Source organism: Galeopterus variegatus, unplaced genomic scaffold, assembly GCF_000696425.1.
Source record: "Galeopterus variegatus unplaced genomic scaffold, G_variegatus-3.0.2 Scaffold597, whole genome shotgun sequence".
NCBI lineage: Eukaryota > Metazoa > Chordata > Mammalia > Dermoptera > Cynocephalidae > Galeopterus > Galeopterus variegatus.
The window spans coordinates 82,137-104,391 of NW_007726708.1; the positions used below are offsets into that span (position 1 = coordinate 82,137).

The 22,255-nt window shown below is 37.0% G+C and overlaps 1 protein-coding gene across 2 annotated transcripts in view; it reads right to left on the minus strand.

Annotated features, from left to right (window-relative positions):
• The window catches only part of SMEK1 (SMEK homolog 1, suppressor of mek1 (Dictyostelium)), a 38,144-nt gene extending 15,895 nt beyond the window's left edge, over nucleotides 1-22,249 (minus strand). The window contains exons 1-7 of one of the 2 annotated variants that reach the window (XM_008570361.1): nucleotides 22,105-22,249; nucleotides 10,242-10,297; nucleotides 6,922-7,020; nucleotides 2,700-3,317; nucleotides 1,056-1,133; nucleotides 858-974; nucleotides 347-463 (exon numbers count right to left, since the gene is read on the minus strand). In XM_008570361.1, the coding sequence (XP_008568583.1) occupies nucleotides 347-463; nucleotides 858-974; nucleotides 1,056-1,133; nucleotides 2,700-3,317; nucleotides 6,922-7,020; nucleotides 10,242-10,297; nucleotides 22,105-22,246 (1,227 nt within the window). In that variant the 5' untranslated portion in view covers nucleotides 22,247-22,249. Of the gene's footprint in view, nucleotides 1-307; nucleotides 464-857; nucleotides 975-1,055; nucleotides 1,134-2,699; nucleotides 3,318-6,921; nucleotides 7,021-10,241; nucleotides 10,298-22,104 lie in introns of both variants that reach the window. The other variant, XM_008570360.1, reaches the window with a different exon arrangement.
• Nucleotides 22,250-22,255: the final 6 nt, after the last annotated feature.

Below are 22,255 nucleotides of genomic sequence, written 5' to 3' on the forward strand. Positions count from 1 at the left end.
TAACTCCCCAAATAGAAGAATAATTTGATTAAATGAATTAAGACAACATAGCAAATTAACTTCAGAATTAAAAAGAAACTTGATGTCAAAATGTTTAAAGAAATTTAAATTGAACATAAATAACTGCTGTAGGACACAATAAATATATATAAACTGAGATAGAAACCAATTTAGGGGAAGAATAAGTCATTTGATATTATGGCTACGTTTTCCCAAACAGCAACAATTTAAACCTTAAAAATGGATAATAAATACAGTTATAGCTACCTATGTATAAATACTTACTATTAGTGCAAATAATATTTACCTTGCTGGTTATTTTTTGCTCTGTTAACTTCTTACTTACATCATCATTCTGTTGTGCCTCCTGCATGACAAACTCTCGTACCATGGATGGATTATATTCAACCAAGTATGAGAATATATCAGTAGCAGCACTTCGCACCTGTGTATCATCCATGCCCTGCAGATGAAAAGCGCTTACAGCTTATGTGAATAAGAAGACATTGCAATATAAAAGGTCAAAGAAATTCTGCATGTAAAATTCTTGTTCTATGGATAATATTATATTTTCTAAATCACTTATTCCTGGTTTGCCTTTCTATTTTAACATTTCATCTAATAGGCTGCAAAGTTAAGAAATTTTTATTAAAAATATGGAAAACTCCTCTGAGCATTCTTTCAATACTGTGTGAGGACTCTTAATAATGAGATTTTATATCTTCTTTAACTTTATGTAATACACAGCTAATATTAATATTGGCTATAATCAAATACTTGCATGTTACACTTTAAAAAATTACTTTTGTGGTTTGAAAAAAATAATGGTAATTAAAAATGAGGAGAAACAAACTTACAAGGATGACTTCCAAAGCTGGTAATATGCCCATGTTTGACAAAGTCTTAAAAAAAGCATCTCTGTTTTGAGGTTGTAGCGTTTGTGAAAACGCACAAAATTCTTTTAAAAAGTTAACCTGAAATTAGAAAAATAGATAAGTGAAGATAAGAGGTTTGTTATTTTATCTTTATGCCTTTCACGATATGTAATTTCTTACCAATTCCTGTCTTTTTTCTTCATCTGTTGCTTCATCTGTTAGTTGTGCAAACAAATCTGTCAGGAATTTTTCATCTTCCTATGAAATAAAGAACAAATTTAATTATGTTAATAACCAGTGTACTAAAATATAATGTCAGAATGCTATAATATGAGATATAAATTGAAATAACTGGAAAAAGGAAAGATGGTAGTGGCAATGCTGTTCTTTGAGAGGAAAAACTAAACTATTAAAGGATTAACTGGAGATTCACAATAGAAAGATTATTCTTATATTTTGGCAAGGCGCTATTTCCTAGGCCTATTTAAGGGCCAGAAAGTAAATATTTTTGGCTTTGTGGGCCATATGGTCTCTACTACAACTACTCAACTCTGCTGTTGCAGTACGAAAGCAGTCACAGACAATATGTAAATGAATGAGTGTGGCTGTGTTTCAATAAAACTTTACTTAAAAAAACAGGCATGGGCCAGTTTGTCAACCCCTCATTTTTACAGGGTTTTAACCTTCAGAATTTAAGGTTCTTCAACCTCTCAAATGTAGATGAAAATGAAGATAAAACTTCCTTCATGTTTTAAAAATACAAAAATGACAATTATTTAAAAAGCTCAATTCAGAGCTTTTTTTTTTTTTTTTCTGTCTTTTGTCTTTTTCCGTGTCCGGCAACAGATCGCAACCCTCAGTGCTGCCCCCGCACCGGACCGGGGACCAGCAACGGGACCGCAACCCTCGGCCAAAATTTTGATTACATGTTTTGTACAGAACCCAGTATATTAGGCCAGGGGGTATAGCTCAGGGGTAGAGCATTTGACTGCAGACCCAGTATATTGCACTGTAAGCAATTCTAATGCAAGCACCCTAAAACACCAAATCTGAGAGACTGGGTACACTATAAAAAGAAAATTGGGGATTTAATAAAACATTATTAATAGATACTTTAAGAAATGCTCATGAGTCTTGCATCATGTTCAATCTTTAATCTTCAGATAACTTTACGGGGTAGGCACTAATATTACCATCCTTCAAATAGAAAAACAAAGTTTGAAGAGGTTAAGAAAGCTGCCCAAGTCACAGAGCTGTTAAGTGACAGAGCTGAAACAAACTCACATCTCTTTAACTCCCCCACACTCTCATCCATTATAAAAATATGCCTTTTGGTAGGGATACATGTAGTTATAATTTGCCTCCTTTGCTCTACTGCCTTGACCCTAAAACTGGGCCTGTACCATATCATTTCATGGGACTTCTATAAATTCTATAGAATTTAAATTCTGTATTTAATAACATTTCTTTTGGCTTCCCTGTTTTCTCTTCCCTCTTCCAATCTATTCTATTCTGTGCATAAATGAAAGATTACTATCCCTAAAATTTGACATTCAGTCATTTCATTAATGTCATTCCTCTGTAATCTCTTCAAGCTATATTTCTTTATCACTTACCTTCCCTACCCCAAATACAACAATTGGTCTCACAGTATTATTATATATTATAATCTCTTGTAATTTGCCTTTAGACTTTAACAAAATTAAAACTCAATTTAGGTGTTTAAAAGGAAGAAAAATTGTTGATGAAGGTAATTAATAGTTCAAATAGTATCAGTTAAGTAGGATATCTTTTAAAGTAGGAAAAAAAAATGATCTAACTCACCTGTAACATACCAACAATCTCTACCTTATTGAAGAAGATAAAGGAGTGAAGTGTTGATAACATGTTTTCTTCAAAGACTGAAGGGGTGGGTAGAACCATATCTTGTATATACTGAACTCTGTATGTCTGATGAATTTTTTGTTTAAGTTCAGGATCTGATATTGGAATCACTTCTTTAAACTTGGCTGTTTTGGTTAAAAATTCCCTGTGTTTTCGTGGTTGTGATAAAGCAGGGTCATATTCTAAACACCCAATGACGTCCATTATACATTCCTCAGAGAACATAACTTCGAAAAGAGCAGTTCGATTCAAGAGGAAGATGCCTTTGATAATTTCATACAAGTGGTGTAGTCCTTCAATATTTTCCAAATCCTCACACACATGAAAAAGCTCTAAGAGCTTTTTAATATAACCCTCATTTTCCAGTGCTAGTGCAAGTTTTTCACGGCGAAGGGGGGAAGGTAAAGATGATGCCACAAGTTCTGCAATTTCCTCAAGGCGACTTAATTCACAAGATGGCAATTCTAAACCAGGTGATGACATATCATCAAAACGCTCCTCTTCAGATTCATCCACAAGGTCTTGAGTGATGTCCACTGAAGGGTCCTTTCCTTGAACCTATGAAAAACAATTTGTGATAGCTGACAAAATATAAACCAGCAAACCTAAACAGTATGCTTAGATGAATACATGAAATGTTATAAGAGATGCTATAAGGAAACTATAATGCTAATTTTCAAGTTTAAGAATCTTTTTTCAAACTTGACACAATTGCCAATTTTTCTAAATTAACATATACTTTCAATTTTAAGGAAGTTAGTTTAAAGTTCAGAGATGGACTGAGCTTCCTTATAAAGTACAAGGTTTGCCAGCAAAAGCAACTTTCTAGGACAGGCTAAACTAAGTGAGACTGTGATGAAAGAGTTTCCTGCAGACCCACAACATAGAAAGCTGATGCTAAAACATCCACACACATCTCATATCCATGGCCCTCTTTTCCAACTGACCAGGGCAAGTCTTGAACATTTCTAGAACTGTGCTATGGGATAGCTACCACCAATCTCTTCAATATTTAAGTAAAATTCAAATAAATACCAAATATCATAACACTGTTATCACAGAAAATATATATAATTGTAAGCAACAAGGAAAATTACTTAATGTCAATTGATTCTAGAAACCCAGGGCCAGAGTCTGAACAAACTGGCTTTGGACCAAACTGAGTCATTGATTTGCTATAAATGTTGGATGGTAGCTCAAAAATATAATTAACAAAAACTGGATAGGACACAAAAATGAAGCTATGTACAAAGTAAGTGCAATCAACATGTGGTAGACTATCCTCCAAGAATATCTGCTGAAAGTTAAGTATCACAACCATGGAAAAGTTCTTCTCTCTACACACCCAAACCTGTAGCCTTCATCATCCCTAGAAGCCCTAAAATCTATCAAAAACCCCAACTTTATGTCAATGTAGGGGCTCTGATTACAAAAAATTAACTTAGAAGTGTTCACAATTAAATACATTTCTATGATAAAAGCATGTTTTTATAAAAGGTCAAGGACAGATTTAAAAATAAAACAAATTTTGCTATCTTGGCCCTAGAATTTGGGACACTGACCACTAACACAGCCCAACAGGCCAAGTAGAATGCTAAAGGGATGGAAAAATTAGACCTTATATGAAATAGCCAAGAAACTTAAATTGCTTAGCATGGTTAAGATACTGTTGATGAAAACTGGAAGGAAAAATGGCCTGGAATATTTATCTGGAAATATGCTCTAAGATGATATGGTCTTGTCTTCAACCCAGTGGGCAGCACTACTGAGAACAAGGCTAGGCACATTCACAGCTTGTATCTGGCATGGTGTCAAGTTGGCTCTGAATTTGTTAATTATGTAAGTTCTCATTATAGCTTTAGGTTCCTAATACCCAAGCTATGGCTTTACCCACAGAAAAATGTTAGATTTCTTCCCCCTTTTGTCTTATTGTGGTAAAACATATATAACATGAGGATTGCCAGTTTAAGCATTTTAAATATGGAATTGCATGGAATTACATTCACGATGCTGTGTGACTACTACCTCTAACAAGAATGATAGGTTTTGATTAATAAACCAAATGGAAATGGATGAGAGCTCTTACTATAATGAGAATGCTATCTTCTTGGGTTCAGACATTAATAACTATCAAGGAGGGCACTAAAAAAATGGGGAGATTTTTAGCTATTTCTAGGTCAGAAATGGTGAATAGGGTTCAAGAAATAAGAGGAACATATAAGATCTCAGAAAATAAAATGTAATGACTTCCACAGAATGAGCCGGGATCCAGAAAATGATTGAGAAGTGCAGACAGAATCCATAAACGAGTGATTAAGAAATGATATCTTTAGCATAAACTAAATAACAGGTGGAGGGAAGGACCATAAAAGAACGTAAAACAGCCACAATTCCTAGGTAATTTATTATAGAGAAAGCCTTCATATACTACTATCTGTGGCCTAAGTGAAAACGACTGAAAAATTTATGGCATTAAAGAGCAAGGAAAGGTAAACATCAGACAATGTTAAAGGAGAGTCAGGCATGACAGTTACAGATTGAGTCCAGGTTTGAGTTAAATACTGGCCTCGTAGAAGACTGTATCTGGGGTGGGACTGTTCAACCCAGAAAGATGAAGAACAAAATTTGTCTGAATAATGGACACTTTTAGTACAGCCTGAACTCGTTAATTTCATCTCTCTTTGTGGAGAACTTTTTTCTTCCTTTCCTTTTTTTTTTTGCAGCTGGCTGGTTTGGGAATCCAAACCTGTGACCTTAGGGTTATAAGGCTGTGCTCTAACCAACTGAACTAACCGGCTAGCCCTGTGGAGAATCTTTTAAGACAAAATCTAGAGGAATACGCTATAAAAACAACTGTTGGACAGAAAGCATAGAAAAAGTGAAAAGAAAGAAGGCATTCAGATATAATTGTTAGTCTTTCATGTCTTAGAGAAAGAAAGGGACAGCTTAACAGGCAGGTTAATTTACAAAAAACACAGCTGAGTAGAACATATGGTAGAAAGAAATTCTACAAGTTAAGGAACAACTGTGCCTCAAGGACACTGTAGCTTCTATTAAGGCTATGGCTCCCAAACTCCCAGGGTACATCAAAATCACCAAAAACAGGAGCTGACACACTACAGCCAAATTTGGCTTACCACCTGTTTTTTGTAAACAAAAGTTTTACTAGAAGACTGCCAACACCCAGTCATTTATGTTCTGTCCATGGCTACTTTCAAATTAGAACAGAAGAACTGAACAACTGTGAGACTGTACAGCCTGTAAAGCCTAAAGTATTTACTATTTTATCCTTTATACAGGAAGTCTGACCTAGAAGGCTTGTTAAGACATAACTGCTGGAACCTACTCACAGAATTTCTGATGCAGAAGGTTTAGGGTAGGGGTTTCAGAATTTGCATTTCTATCAGTTCCCAGGTCATGCTCTTGCCACTGGTCTGGAGACCACACTTTGAGAACCAATGACTTAAGAAATGCACTAAAGATTACTCTCCAGCTAAAATAAATGTGGAGATAGGGAAGGTTTCTCATCAGTACCCGGGTAGGTTTTATTTCAAGAGCAACAAGAATTTACTGAACAAAGTGTGATGTGATTAGACACGCATGTTAAAAAAAGATCACTCTAGCTGCAATGTGAATTTGAGACAACCAGTCAAGATGAAATTAATAAGGCAAGAAATGATGGTAGCTTAGAAAACTATGATAGTGGTGTAAATGAAGATAGATGAATGGACCTAAGATTTATTATTGAGGGACTAAATGAATATAAGGGATGAAGGAAGGGTAAATGTGACCCACAAGTTTCTGATTTCATCAACTAGATAGCATTTATTGAGATGAGAAAGTTGGAAGAAAGAATAGATCCAGGCGAGAAGACTGTTTGGTTTTGGACTATATCAAGTTTGAGCTGCTAGTGAACATTGAAAGAGGAGCTCTCAAGAAGGCAGTCAGATATAAAACTCTGGAGGAGTTCAGCAAAGGTCAGGGTTGGACAGTTTGGTGCCAATAAATTATACCTTCCTTTAAATCAAGCTTTTCACAGACAGCAGTGAATTTAAACAATCTATTTGTAATTTATTTAAATTCTTAGGTATTAGTTGAAAGCATGGCAAAAAAGCCCAAAATACTTAAACAGGGCGTGTTGGTTTTCTATTTTTACAATTACCTGACATATTTTCTCCCAAATTTCATCACATCCAGCCTTTTCTTGAAAGCTAAGGGCCAAGTCATAATTTTCTGCTTCAGACCATACAATCAGAGTGTCCTTTGGAGAAAAAAAAGGAGTCTGATGATTAATACACATTATCATAAACTACTTCAATGTGTAAGACAAATGAACAAAGCAACAGGAATTAAGACCAGCCCTCATTTTTACCTTTTGCAACACTGATATTGATAATTACCAATGCCTTTTTACACTTCACTTTGCCCAATCCATAAAATGAAAACAAAGTTTTCCTTGAGGACAAGTTTAACCAATATATGAAAAAGCAGCACAAAATGAGTACATAATCTTTATGTACTAAAAGATACAAATGAAACATTATGTCAATCCTTTCTTGAACATTAAGTTACATTTAATGCTCTCATCAAAATGCCCAAGAGAAAGTCTGTGCATATAATAACTAGTGCATGTTAGAAGGATGGGATTAATAAACAAAACTCCTTCTCTCTTCCCTCTACTGTCAACCAGGTGTTCTTTATCTGGGGCTTTTGAGGTCCATGAATCCCTGGAAATTATTCACTAAATTTGTAATATGTGAGCATTTATCTGAACAGAGGTTTTTTTGTTGTTTTTTAACTTTCACTAAAGTGCTGTGGTTCAAGAAGCAGCACACTCCTAGCACCTACCACCCCTTCATTCCTATTCAGACAGAACTTCCAAGATATCCTTTCAAATTTACTGACTGTAAATAAATATATATACTATTTCATAGCAATCAACCATTTCAAAGAAGGGCCCTCTCTTTGAGAGGGGTCTATGAATAACTGCATACAAGAAATGTTAATGGTACTACAGTTATGTTTAAAAACAAAGCCTAAGGGGAAACACAACGGCTGTCTTTAAAATCTAAAAGGCTATCACTCAGCATTTTTTAAAGCTGGTCCAAAGAGAAGAATTTAGGAGGGTGGAAGTTAGAGTTAGATGGATTTGAGTACAATATAAAGAAAAAAATCAATCTGACTAATAAGTAACCGAAAGGAGCCAGGCAAAGGCTTGCTGAGCATCCATCAGTATGATAAAGGTTCCTCTATCAGAGGAAAAACATGACTAGATTATCTCTAAGGTACCTTAAAGGACCTGTGGTTCTACTATAGCTGTTTCTAATCCTTTTCACTAGCATGAATACTTTTTTTTTTTTTTTTGCAAGGACAATTTTTACTGCACACAAATGGATCCCATGTTTAAAAATTTATCTGCTTAACTACATATTAACTCTTTTCAGTCACTTACATAACTGTTAATCATGAGGCCAACCAGTAGCCTCTCACTGAAGTGATGTCAGCCATAAATAAATAAATGATAATTTTATTAGGCTGTGCGGCCTCACTAATAGGATAACTTCACAATTTTTATTCAGAATTTTTGAAAACAGCTCAAAGTCCTTTTTTTACTATCTTCAAAGACTTTCAGAGATCACAGATCCAAGGGAGGCAATCTGATGCATAGTGACTGAGTAGCTGTTCAAGCTCAAAATAATTTATGTTAACATTCTAAGACTGAAAACTAGAAATTAGTCATGTGTCATTTTTAGTTTACCTTATAATTCACCAAAGCAAAACAACTGGTTGGAAAATTTGCAATTAATCTGGCAGCCTGAATACTTCACAAGGTTATTTGTTCAGCAGATGTTTATTGAGCACTTATATATAAGGTTTCACTTGAGACAAAATTATAGTTGTTACTTTCCCTCAAAAACAGTATGGAATAAAAATACTAAGAGATTTAAGAGGCAAAGAAGGCAAGGTGTGAATTCTAATACCACTATCTACTTGGTGGGTGATGCTGAGAAAATTAGGTAACGTCCTCGAGCCTTGGTTTCCTCATCTTTAAAATCGGAATAATATATGCTTATGAAAATTAGTGATAATATAAGTATCATTTCCTGGTGATAGGAATAAGGTTGGGGAAGAATATCACTGGGGGGAAGGGGACAGCACAAGTTGCCTAAATTAGATGGTTCCTAAAATTCTGATAAATATTTATACATATCAGCTCAAGAGCCATTAGAATATGCCTAAAGCCAATATCACATTAGTAATAAGATGGATTTAATACAACTGTAAGCAACTGGTCTGCTACAATGTATATTCAAAATTATTTGAAGGCTGATGCTTAAATCAGGGTATAGCCAGACATATGCTCTTAATTACCCATCTGGAAAATTTCACAAGTCTGAAAAATTTTAGAAATTGCTCTTCTGTTTTCCTTGAAGAGTCTGTGATTTTGCTCTTCAGCTCACTAAAACCTCGAAACATCAATTTAATGAAATTACATATGGAACATCAAAGCCAAATATTCTAGTTTCCAGCTATTTCAAACAAACCTAAAAGTTTTCTTAAGAACACTAAATGTAGGGCCGGCCCGGTGGCGCACTGCTACAGTGCGCCGCTTGGGAGCGTGGCAGCACTCCCGCTGAGGGTTCGGATCCCACATACAGACTGGTTCCCGCTCACTGGCTGAGCGAGGGGTGGGCGCAGCACCGAGGGTTGCGATCCCGGTCCGGTGCGGGCGCAACACTGAGGGTTGTGGTCCGTTGCCGGACACGAAAAAAGACAAAAAGGAAAAAAAAAAAAAAAAAAAAAAAAGAACACTAAATGTAATGAAGTGTTAATAGACTGTTAATCCATCAAGAAAATATTTTATTTGTCCACCATTGTATATCTTATGGATGTGTAGTGAACAAATAGCATTTAATGATAGTGTTAGCAGGTATTATGTAAAAGATTTACTTTCAAATACTTTGCACATTAGAAGGGTATAAGAAAGAGAGAGCACTCAAATCAAAGTTACCTTCAAAAACTGTCACATCATTATTAGGCCCTACTCGGGCTATGTTAAGAAATCAGATTCCTATCTCCACAGTGTTGCTGTATACAAAGATACTAACGTTCCCTCTGCACTAGCATCTACAACAGCAAAGAAAGGAATCACCACAATTTAGTTGTATTAGTAGCTAACTTTCACATCAATGGCCACTTTTTCTTTAGGTAAAAATAAGGAAACTGTGTTACCTTAGTTTTAACTTTAGAGAATTAAGGTTCAGTTGCTAGAATATCTGGAACACAAATTCAGCTTCAGGCTAGTTTTTTTTTTTTTAATTTAAAATTATTGTTTTAAATACTATTTTAGATTTAGACTGGCAAAATGTTGTAATCATTTCTGAAATCTTCATTGTGAGGAATCAGATGATAAATTTTCATTTAACTAGCAAGTTGAGAGGATAATATGCAAAGTAAAACACAACATCTTCAAATTTTTACCTGCTGTTTCTGGTATGCAGTGTTAGGGTTTATTTTGGACTCTAAAAGTAGAGAACCTAGGAAACAGAAAAAGAAGACATTCCATTTTGTTATCGCAGAACAGTAAAATTATATGCCCTTACTTACACACACCAGTTCCTTTTTTGAACATCTGATGCAAATACTACTTAAGTTAGGGAAAAATTATTTTTAAAACAATATAAAGACACTTCAACTTTTAACCTAAGAAATGCTTCTTTTATACATATTTACTTTTAACAAGACAGACATGATAATCTGAAGAGTAAGGACGAGATGGTAATAGAAATCTAACAATTTATGGGTCACACAGGTAGTGAAACAGCACAGCATGAAGCCAGATGATCTGGGTTTAAATCTTTGATACATTGTATGACTTAGAGTAATACTTTAAAATATGCAAATAAGGATCAGAAAAGAATCTGACCTATGTCTCAAGATTAGAATAAAACGAGAATTCATTTGCAAGTTTGAAAACATCAAGTAATATAAGCTGCTACCCAGGTACATTCCCAAACTACATTACACTTTCAGAAAGCCTCATAATACAGGAACTGCCATGCTTCTCCATCTCCAAATAATCAATTTATTCCTCATAGTAAGCTAATTTCACATTTCTGTTTTTTTCCCTGACAGTATCATAAAATTCATGATATTTAGAAAGTAACTACTGCTTTGAGAAAAAGAGCAAACTTTAAGGCTGAAATTATACCTCTCCCTCATCAACCAGTTCCAGTTTATCCCTGGGTGCACTACCTAAAGACAAATTCTGGCTCAAAAAGCTTAAGAAGCAGTTTTTCTGCAGCTGTTTCCCATACAGAGTTTTCATTTCTTCTCATATTACACTTAACAGTTGCTTTAACCCATTCCAAATAGTGGCTAGACAGTGGAGAAAACAGTACTCTTAACATTCCCAAATTTACTTTGCTTTTATGTTAAAATGTATTTATTAATTTTATGATGCTGACCAATATTAATGATTTATGGACCATTCACTACTATGTATACTAAGGGATACTGAAAACAGTAAAATAAAAATAGCAGCATTTACCAAATTGTGATGACTCAATTTGTGAACTCCCTGTCCACACATGATCAGCTTCCCACTTCCCATGAATCCTCCCACTGTGTCTAGCACACACAACCGGCCTAACTCAAAATCCTTTCTGTTCTTAAGGTAACCAAACATTCTCCATAATTTTTAATTTTTTCCACCTGTTTCCCACAAACCCCACTTCTTTAGGCTTTTTTCTCCGCCCCTCCCCGCCCCTATTTTGGAACTATTTTAGGCTTACTGAGGTTCAGGCAAGCACTCTAACATTTTAGAGAAAATTGCTTTACATATCTTTCTCTTTTTCTAACTTTTGCCAGATTAATCAAAACAATTTTACCAGTGCCTCTTCAATTCTCTTTATGCACAGTTTTTGAGTTTTTATTTTGGTGATTATTAAAAGCAGCAGGTGAACAACAGAATGAACTTAATGTCTAGAAACCTTTGAAAGACAATTCATGTCCTTAAAAACAATCCATCTCAAGAAAACTATATAAGCAAGATAGAGTAAATGAAAGAATTGGATTACTTTATAAAATTATATTTCCAGAAAATGTAAGAGATCTAGTGGCACAGAACCAAAGTAATGCCTCTTTAAAAGTTAAACTTCACAATGGGCCGGCCCAGTGGCGCACTGGAGAGTGCGCCGCTTGGGAGCGCGGCAGCGCTCCCGCTGAGGGTTCGGATCCCATGTGGAGACCGGTTCCCGCTCACTGGCTGAGCGCGGTGCGGGCGCAACACCGAGGGTTGCGATCCTGTTGCCGGTCCCCGGTACAGGCGCGACACCGAGGGTTGCGATCCTGTTACCGGTCAGTAAAAAAGACAAAAAGGAAAAAAAAAAAGTTAAACTTCACAAAAGTACAACCTACCCAAAAGAAAATCTTGGATATCATTTGATAAATGATAAATTGGACATCATCAAAATGAAAACGCTTTTGATTGTGCTGCAAACAATACCCTCTAGTGAAAAGACAATCACAGATAGAGTGGGAGAAAATACTTAGAAATCATGTATCTGATAAAGGACCCATATCTAGAATATATAAAGAAATCTTACAAGTCAATAATAAAAAGAAAACAGAATTAAAAAGTGGCCAATTAGGGCCGGCCCGGTGGCGCACTGCTATAGTGCGCCGCTTGGGAAGTGCAGCGGCGCTCCCGCCGAGGGTTCGGATCCCACATGCAGACCGGTTCCTGCTCACTGGCTGAGCGAGGCGCAGGAGCGACGCCAAGGGTTGCCATCCTGTTGCCGGTCCCGGTCCGGGGGCGACACTGAGGGTTGCGATCCGTTCGTTGCCAGACACGGAAAAAGACAAAAAGGAAAAAAAAAAAAAAAAAGTGGCCAATTGACTTGAACAGACACTTCTCCAAAAAAGATACAACAATGAGATACCATTTTTCTCCCACTAGGATGTCTATAATCAAAGAAAGACAATAACAATTGTTGGCAACAACATGGAAAAACTGCAACCCTCACACATTGCCCATGAAACATAAAATGAGGCATCCACTTTGGAAAACAGTTTGGCAGTTCCCCCCAAAGTTAAGCAGAGTTACCCAGCGATTCCACTCCTAGGCATACACCCAAGAGAAATGAAAACATATGCCCACACAAAAATTTGTACATGTATGTTCACAGCAGGATTACTCATAATAGCAAAAAGTGGACACAACCCAAACTACCATAAACTAATGAATGGATAAATAAAATGTGGTACTATATGTCCACTCAATGAAATACTATTCAGTTACAAAATGTAATGATATTCTGATACATGTTACATGGATGAACCTTGAAAACATTATGCTAACTGAAAGAAGCATGTTACAAAAGACCACATAATGTATGAATTTATATAAAATGTCCAGAACAAGTAAATTCACAGAGAAAAAAAAATAGATTAGTGGTAGTTTAGGGTTAGGAGGAAGTAAAAGTGAATGGGTAGTGTCTGCTAGTGGGCACATGATTTCTTTTCGTGGGGACAAAATGTTCTAAAATTAGATTGTGGTGATGGTTGCACAAGCCTGTGAATATCTGAGTACTAAAAAGCAATGAACTGTAACAGTGAACTTTTTTTTTTTGTCTTTTTTTTGTGACCGGTAAGGGGATCGCAACCCTTGGCTTGGTGTCGCCCGCACCGCGCTCAGCCAGTGAGCGCACCGGCCATTCCTATATAGGATCCGAACCCGCGGTGGGAGTGTTGCTGCGCTCCCAACGCCGCACTCTCCCAAGTGCGCCACGGGGCCAGCCCAGCAATGAACTTTTAATGAGTGAATCATATAGATGTAAAAGTTGTTAAAAAAAAAAAAAGTTATAGTGTAAATATTCATAGAGGAATACCATATAACAATGTTAACAAATGAACCAAATACAAGTGTGAACGGAACAGATAAATTTTTATAAACACAAGTGAAAGAAGCCTGAGACAAAGCTATATACCATACAATTCTATTTATGTAAAGTTCAAAAAGTGGCAAAATTAATCTATGGTCAGGCTAGGAGTTATCCCTGGGGGGATTAGTGACTGGGAAGGAACATGAAGTAGGCTTGTAGAGTACTGGTTATGTTCTGTTTCTTCATCTATGTGCTGGCTGGTTACTTTGTAAAAATCTCTTAAGTTAAATACTTATGATTTATTTGTGTACCCCTTTGATGTATTATACTTGAAAAGTTTTATTTTAAAAGTTTAAGAGAAGTCAATAACACATGGCACAGGGGATTGCAGTTATCACTTCAAGTTGTGCTTTCAAGACACACACACCTGACTTGGCAGCTAATAAAACAAAAAAATGGCAGTGGTATGACATTGTCAGCTACCTAATCCCTATTAGCTACATTTTCAAGTACCAGTCCCTTTTTGCATTTTCTTCAAAACTCTCAGTACTGTTACAAGGTCAGGATAATTAGACAGGAAAAACTGAAAGTTTGAAGTGTTCTCTCCTAAAGTCCTGGCTAACACAAGAACATACCAGAAGCTTCTGGGGTTGGTAAATTTCTTTTTCTCTGGGTCATTTAGGATGTTAGGCAGTAGCATCTCTCCTGAAACCCCTTTAAGCCATATCCATGGCTTTGGTCTAAGTTAGTACTTAGGAAGTCTAGCTCTGGTCCCCAATGCTATAATCCCTATGAAATAAATAGGCTGTAGAGGCTAGAACAGGAAAACAATCTTTCAGTTTAGGGGGCAAGATAATATCTAAAAGACACACTGCTAGTTTTATTCCTAGTCCATCTGTTAGGTTTTCCTCTCACCATCTACTACTTTTTATTAGGCTAAGTTATGAACACTTCTCCAATCAACTGGAAAAGATCCAGTTGAGTTTTTTTTTTTTTTTTTGTCTTTTTCCGTGTCCGACAACGGATTGCAACCCTCAGTGTCGCCCCCGTACCGGACCAGGACCGGCAACGGGATCGCAACCCTCGGTGTTGCCCCCGCGCCTCGCTCAGCCAGTGAGCGGGAACCGGTCTGTATGTGGGATCCGAACCCTCGGCGGGAGCGCCACCGCACTTCCCAAGCGGCGCACTAGCGCAGTGCGCCACCGGGCTGGCCCCCAGTTGAGTTTTAACATGAATTAACACAATCCGTTCCCCCCAGCAAGTTTATTTGTGTCAGTTGCTATAGTACTAGAAATTCTATCCTAGTAATGTATGGATATGGGGATACAGAAATCACCACAGTAGCAGAGATGACAGGGAAGAAATGAGGAAGATGATCCTTAGGAGACCTTAGCAACATTAATGGAGAAGTAGAGAAGGTTCTCACCAAGAGTAACACATGCTTCTGATGATGGGTATAGCAGTATAACTTAATAATGGAAGTACATGTTCAAAAGAGCCCCTCTCTCCACCAATTCACTTTAGAAACACATCTTCTCCAGTGAAATAGATGCCCCTTTTCCCCAAAGAGGAATCTCACATACCCCCACGACACCTCCACCCACCCATCTGAAGACACTATGGCACAGATGAAAGACAATCCTACTCAGAAAACTCCAATAACAAGACTGAAGAAAGTCCTTCCCACTTCCAACCTGAAAAATTAGGAAGGAAACATAGACAAAAATCAAAAGGAATGCATCAGTGTACGTAATTAAATTTGCCATTGTGAAATCTATCATTTCAGATCACCAGCAAGCTCAACTATCCTCAGCAAAGAACTAAAAAGTACTGTACAGCAAATGCTTATTAGAGTCCATTCCAAAGAAGTTCCAGTAAGTCTACTGATTGACATTTGCACATGTACTTCCTCAAAAAGTAGTAAGTAATTCTCCTTTACTACTACCACGACTGAAAATCAGCACATCATTTTTAGAGGGCATTTATCTTTATCTACCAAACTTTTAATCATATACTACTCTTTGGTTCTGAGGAAAAAAGCATGAGAAATGCTACTGTGTCTTTTAGCAACACTCAAAGCTAAGGGCAGTTAAGGGTACTGTGTGAATTAAACAAATACTGTGGAATACTATGCTACTTTTAAATGAGATATATCTGTGTATCATGACACAGACACCCAAAACATACTGATAATGGAGGTCTCCACATACAGGAAATGGGTGAACAATGATATAGGACGGGAAATGCCACTCGGAACATTACTAAAACATCTACAGGTAGAAGCAAGCTGTTATACATTGATAGTAAGAAAGAGTGACAATAAAGCAAGTACTAGAATTATGAGTATAAATAATTAAGTCATTAAAAATGTTCTCTTCCTGCTTCATGGCATCTGACTTCCTTCTATAAAATGAAGGCCTTTCTTGTATCCTATTGCCAACTCCCACAAAAACAAATCAAACACCTTTGGAGACTGGGGATGAGGATGAGGGTAGCTGGTAGGGCACAGTGAAGTATCACTCACAAACAGTCTAAACCAGAGAACTCAAAACTAGTGCCCTATAGCAAATACTTTAAAATGGAAAGATTTCGCATTAAAAAAAATCTAGATTTCTGGCTGGGTGCAGGAAAAAAGACCCACTAAACTATTCAAAGAATCAATACAACAACATTTATAGTTAGAAAAAAATAATGCTGGGCCGGCCGGTGGCGCACTGGAGAGTGCGCCGCTTGGGAGCACGGCAGTGCTCCCGCCGAGGGTTCGGATCCCATGTGAAGACCAGTTCCCGCTCACTGGCTGAGCGCGGTGTGGGCGCAACACTGAGGGTTGCGATCCCATTACCGGTCAGTAAAAAAGACAAAAAGGAAAAAAAGAAAAGAAAAAGAAAAAAATAATGCCTACTTCATGGGGTTACCACAAGTATGAAAATTAAAGTGCCTACCCCAATACCTAGCACATAATCAGCACTCAATACTTGTCTTTTTTTTTTTTTTTAGTGCATGATTATACCATCATTTTACTGGCATCATTGTTGTACTGCTGTATGGTAGAAAAATAAGTATTGATAATGATGATCCAGAAACACAGTACAAGTGAAAGGTTAAATACAGGCTCATTAAGCTGTTTAGGAAAGCATTCTAGTATATATTTAAGTAAACATTCCAAGAAAATTGTTAACATTTTTAAACTTCTGGTACATAGCTTTATTTAGCTGGAAAGTTCACTTGTTTCAAAGATCTCAGGGATGGCCAGTTAGCTCAGTTGGTTATAGCGCAGCTTTGTAACATCAAAGTCAAGGGTTCGGTTCCCCAAACCAGCCAATTGAGGAATGAAATAGTATAGAGTTGCTATAACTTTTATGGTTCTCTCTTCAATATTAACCAGTCAACAAGTCAGTCACATTCAGGTAGTATAGGAGTGGTTGGGATTAAGAAACTTTGATCCTGGCCTTAGTTCTGATTTAGATAAATACAGAGGGATTTCAGAATGAATGGCTCCAGCTCTCCTCATTCCTAAGGAACTTCTCCAGTATACTGTCCTTTTATGGACACTCAAAGCTAAGAGCAGGAACTTAGGTACTATGCTTCAGTAGTAGGAAGAAAGCACCATCAAAAATCAGTTAACTGAGCCCAAAATCTCATTTGGGGAGGAAACTACTGTATGCCTTAAACCTATAGCAGGTCTGTGTCCCAAGTCCCTCTTTCCTGATTTTTTAGCTCACAGTTTACACTATGACATTTAAAAACTGAAATGAAGTCTCAGGAAAAAATTGGAAGCATTACATAAAAAGGTACCACACCCAAGTCAAACCTCTGCTACACTCAAACCCCATCAGCTATACCCAGTGTAACTAATGGCCCTCAAACTTTCATTAAGTTCTCACAAGCAAAAAAGATAAAGGTTTGGTTAGCCTACGCCTATTAATTTTTTTACAAAGCTGGTGTACACAAGAAAGAAAAATGTGTTCAAAGTAAAATATTTCCCCCAGTACTGACACTGAGATCTTCTTGGTAGCTAAATACACATCTGGAATGCTTACTGTATGCAAGATTCTATACTACTTACTAACTTATAAAAATAGCAATGAAAAAAATGCTAATGTTCTCTGTTCATTTATCTCACCACAGTAGCCACCCCCCCCCCAAAATGTTTCTTTTTACTCTGACTTCCATTTCTATAGCAGTGGTAAAGACAGACCCATTTACAACCAAATCTACAGAAATCTATCAAGAGGCAGAAGCACAGGATTCCAGTTTAACCATTAGCTAGCCGTGTTACCTCGAATAAAACATTTCCCCATGTTTCACTTTCTTCATGCCTCAAGTAACAGTGAGAATTTAACCTGTTTAACTCCGAAACAGGCAAGTCAGGTAAGAGATAAAACTATTGTGAAATGTAAAAAAAATACTTTATAAAACTAAGATAAAAACCAAACACAAGCACACTATTCTTGATGTTTGCAAGTAATCCAGAATAGAGCATGGACATGATTTTATGTACAAAGACACCCTTCAGTCTGTGGAAAAATTCCAATTTCTTTCCTAGTAAAAATCATAATGGGAAAAACGTAGTAGAATGATTTGAACTCAAAGTGAGAGGGGCAAGTGCCTTGGGTTGGATGTTCCCCCAAAACTTCATCCTCATGGTAACTGTTAAGGGTGGGAAATCTTATTACAGTAATTGAAATGTGGGGCCTTGAAGAGGTGATTAGATGTGCAGTACTGAATAATGGTGGCCAGCGGCGTGGTTCTGAGGGCTTTAAAAGGAGAGTGAACAAGGAGGTTGGTCTCTCGCTCTCTCTGCTCTGCCGTTTTTGCAATGTGATATCCTGCCATCACTGTCAACACCACGAAGACCTTCACCAGCTGTGTTCCCTGGACTCTGGACTTCCCAGCCTCAGAAACTGTAAGCAATAAATTTTGCTTTCTTTATAAATCTCCCAGTTCCGTGTAGTTTGTTATAAGCAACAGGAACAGACTAATACAGCAAGTAAGGAATGACATCACTATCCTCAATTCAGCAAGTTAACAGGTACAGTATGAACTGAAAGAAAAAAAACAATACTAAACTAAACTTTAATTGGACGATGGAAATTTGCAGGTACACAGCTACCATAAAATCTGAAGGAAATGAGGCAGTCTCTCTTCATTAAAGAAAAGGATGTGTTCCTACAACATATTTTGTCAGCAGGAACCTACTGAGTAAGGACGTGGGCCAGAAAATGGGCTCAGTAGTTTGGTGGGACACCATTCTCCTCTAATGCAAGGCGGGCTGCAAATATGCCAAGCCACACAGCTTCACAGGGCAAGGGCATGCTTATCCAGACAGATCTGCCCTGCAACAAGGAAGCCACTAGTACTTCCATTCAGAAATTGCATTCCCGATTTTCAGATAAGCATATAAGCTTCTCTAACAAGATCTGAGGCTACAGTTGAGATAGCATTATTATGGTCTCTCTTCCTCAAACAGAGATCCAAGAATGAGAAAATTAAAACTACTTAGCCTTTCTATACCCATGTTGAAACTGTGAACATTTTTTATTTCCAAACGATTTATAATTACTAGGCAGTGTATATAGCAGGAAATGTCTGAGCTTGAAATAAAGGCATGAATTCGAATCCCACCTCATGCCATCTCAATAGATAAATGGCTTTGGACAAGTCAATCAACGTTTCTGAGAGACCTTACCAAAAAAACCCAAAAACCCAAAACCCAAAAACCAAAAAATGACACCACTACCTACCTATTTTAGAAGTATGCAAAAGCTCCTACCATCCTACCTGAACTAGGAAATGGCCTATTTCTAGGGTGGATAATCAGCACATCACAAAAGCTTATTAATTTTGCAGAACACACAATAGGTCATAAGTGTTAACAAGCAAATATTTGTTTTAAAGAAATAACCTGAAAATTGAAAGAATCTTGAGAAAAAGGCTACGAGCAAGTTAACATTTATATAGTCAATCCTTTTGATTTTGAAGGATTTAGGAAAAAAAAAAACACTATGGCTTGGCTTAGCCCAAATATGGAAAAGTTCAATAATTTTAAGTTTATATTGGATAAATGACTCACTTTATGGAAAATCAGAAATATTTTCCCTTTTGCTCATCACAGTAAAAAGAAAATTCTCAATTATCCTATAATGAGGAATAGGGAAAGCAGACAATAACGGGTGGCCCAAACTAGAAATCAACACAAAAACTTTCACATGTAGCTTGGAGCGAAACTATAATTTTAAATATATTTAGGCTAAAAATTATTTTAATTTTCTTTGAAATAAATCTTGATCTTAAAAATAAAGCAGGAAATTCAAGTAGACAACAACATGAGAGTGTGAACTGCTCAAAGAGCCTCTAGCACATAATAAGCACTCAATAAATTTTGGCTATTATTATTATTATGCTTATTTTGGCTTTCCTGTTAGAAAAGATGTTAATCATCAAACCAAAGATTATTTACAACGATATCCCACAAATATCCTGGAATTGTTCTAAGTCCATTTTTTGGATCTAGCTTTCCTTACAATTTAAATTTACAACGGCACATCAGTAATTTCATTTAGTTCTCTTTCCCTGTTAGATAAAAATTAAAGACATTTTGTTTTAGCCATTCAACCTGCTTTATAGCAGAGTACCCAACCTTTTAAATGGAGGAAGGGAGATTAGGGGCTATTTCCAAAGTGGTAAAAATAAAAATGAGGAAAAAAACCAGATTCTTAAATTACTGCGTTTGGAGAATATGACTCCCTATGACAATATGACATTAAGCCTTAATGCTTAAACATACTTTAAACAAAAGACTTTGCATAATGAATCAAATCAAACATACGATGTTTTTAATATATGGTTATATGTATTATTTCAAAGAACTTATCTCAAATCTACATGTTTTCATCTCAAAAGATGCTAAATTAACCTAAAAGCCCATATTTTCTAACTCACTATGTAAAAAGTTTTCCAGACGTGCAAAGATGTACAGGTAGAGTAAGATTTTATGTGATAGTCACACACAAAAGCATAGTAACACTTGACATTCAACTTGTGTTCTAAAAGGCAAAGAATAAGTAAATAGGTCTCAGAAAAATATACCCAATGTATTGAAAACTTTAAAAATGCCCCCAAAAAGAAATAATTTTTCTCCAGTTTTAGGTTATTTTGTGTAGCCTTAGAAAGGTAAGTATTGGCAATATTCTCCAAATTACCATTTTTTTCTGTTCAAACTGAACATCAATGTTTGTAGAGTCTTCAATTTAATAACGGTGAGTCTTGTTAGTTTTTCATGGAATTGGAGTTCTGGGTAGAGTCCACTTGAAAATTCCTTGAAATTAGTTTGTAATAATTCAGATACAGAACTGCAATCATAATAAACTGAAACAGCTGCTGTAAAATCAGAGACTAATGTAACAAGACAGGCGGGAAACAACTATTTTCATATTCAGAAAAAGCAAAATATCTTTAACCTAACATGAACATTTTCTTTACAAGGAATTCACAGAATGTCACCGAGGAAAGTGGCAATCCCTATAAGAGACTAAATCTTTTAAAATGTGAAACACTTATTCTCAAGCAACTTGTTTTTGAACCCTAAGGGCTGTTTCAAAATACGTGACTGAATAGGCACTAGTACAGATTCGAAAAATTATAAAAATAATGTGAAACACTTATTCTCAAGCAACTTGTTTTTGAACCCTAAGGGCTGTTTCAAAATACGCGACTGAATAGGCACTAGTACAGATTCGAAAAATTATTAAAAAATCTGCTAATTTCTCCCCACCTGTTAACTGAACCAAATTAAAAATATATTTAAGCAATCAAAAAGCTCGCATAAAATGATGCCAAATTTGTAATGAAACTACATACAAAATTCTGCATTGCTATGAAAGACAACCAACACTGGTGAACACAAATCTCTCTTCGCAAGGCAAAGAAGCATTTTCTCTGCCGAGTGTAGAGCTGCCAGAACCATGAACCAGTGTTGCCAACCTGCAACAGGATCAGAAAGATGGAGCAAAAATATGTTAGAAAAGAAAAAGAAAAAAAGGCACAGCAAAATGTTCTTCGAAGTATGAAGCAGCTATGAACTTTCTTGGCTCCAAGGAAAGTTTCACGCCTGCTTTACAGATGGGTGAACTAAGGCAGAAGATCGGATTCATGAGTGCCTTTCTCAAGGTCACTGTAGTGCAAAAAGAACAGCATACTCCGGGCTCCCGATCACCAGGCCCCCGACCTCGCCACGCTCCCGGGCCGCACGGCTCAAACGTGCTCGACTCTACTCGTACCCAAAATGCCACCAGGCACCCGAAGAAAGGAAACATTTCGAGCGCTCTCAGTGGAGCTCCGAGGGCACTGGGGTACCTGTGGCCAGCCCTCCCCCGAGGCGACTGTCGCCTCCGAAGAACCAGGGAGGTGGCACAGGGCCGTGGGGAGGCAAGGGACCCGCCGGGAGGGTCTTCGCTTACCGTCGCTCTCGGCCCTGACAAGCAGGGACATGCCCTTCAGTCGCTCCACGTAGCCGGACGACACATGCCCAGTGCCCCGGTCGTCCCACTGCCGGTCCTCGTTGAGCGTGTAAACCTTTACCCGCCGCCGGGTGTCGGTCATCTTGCCGCC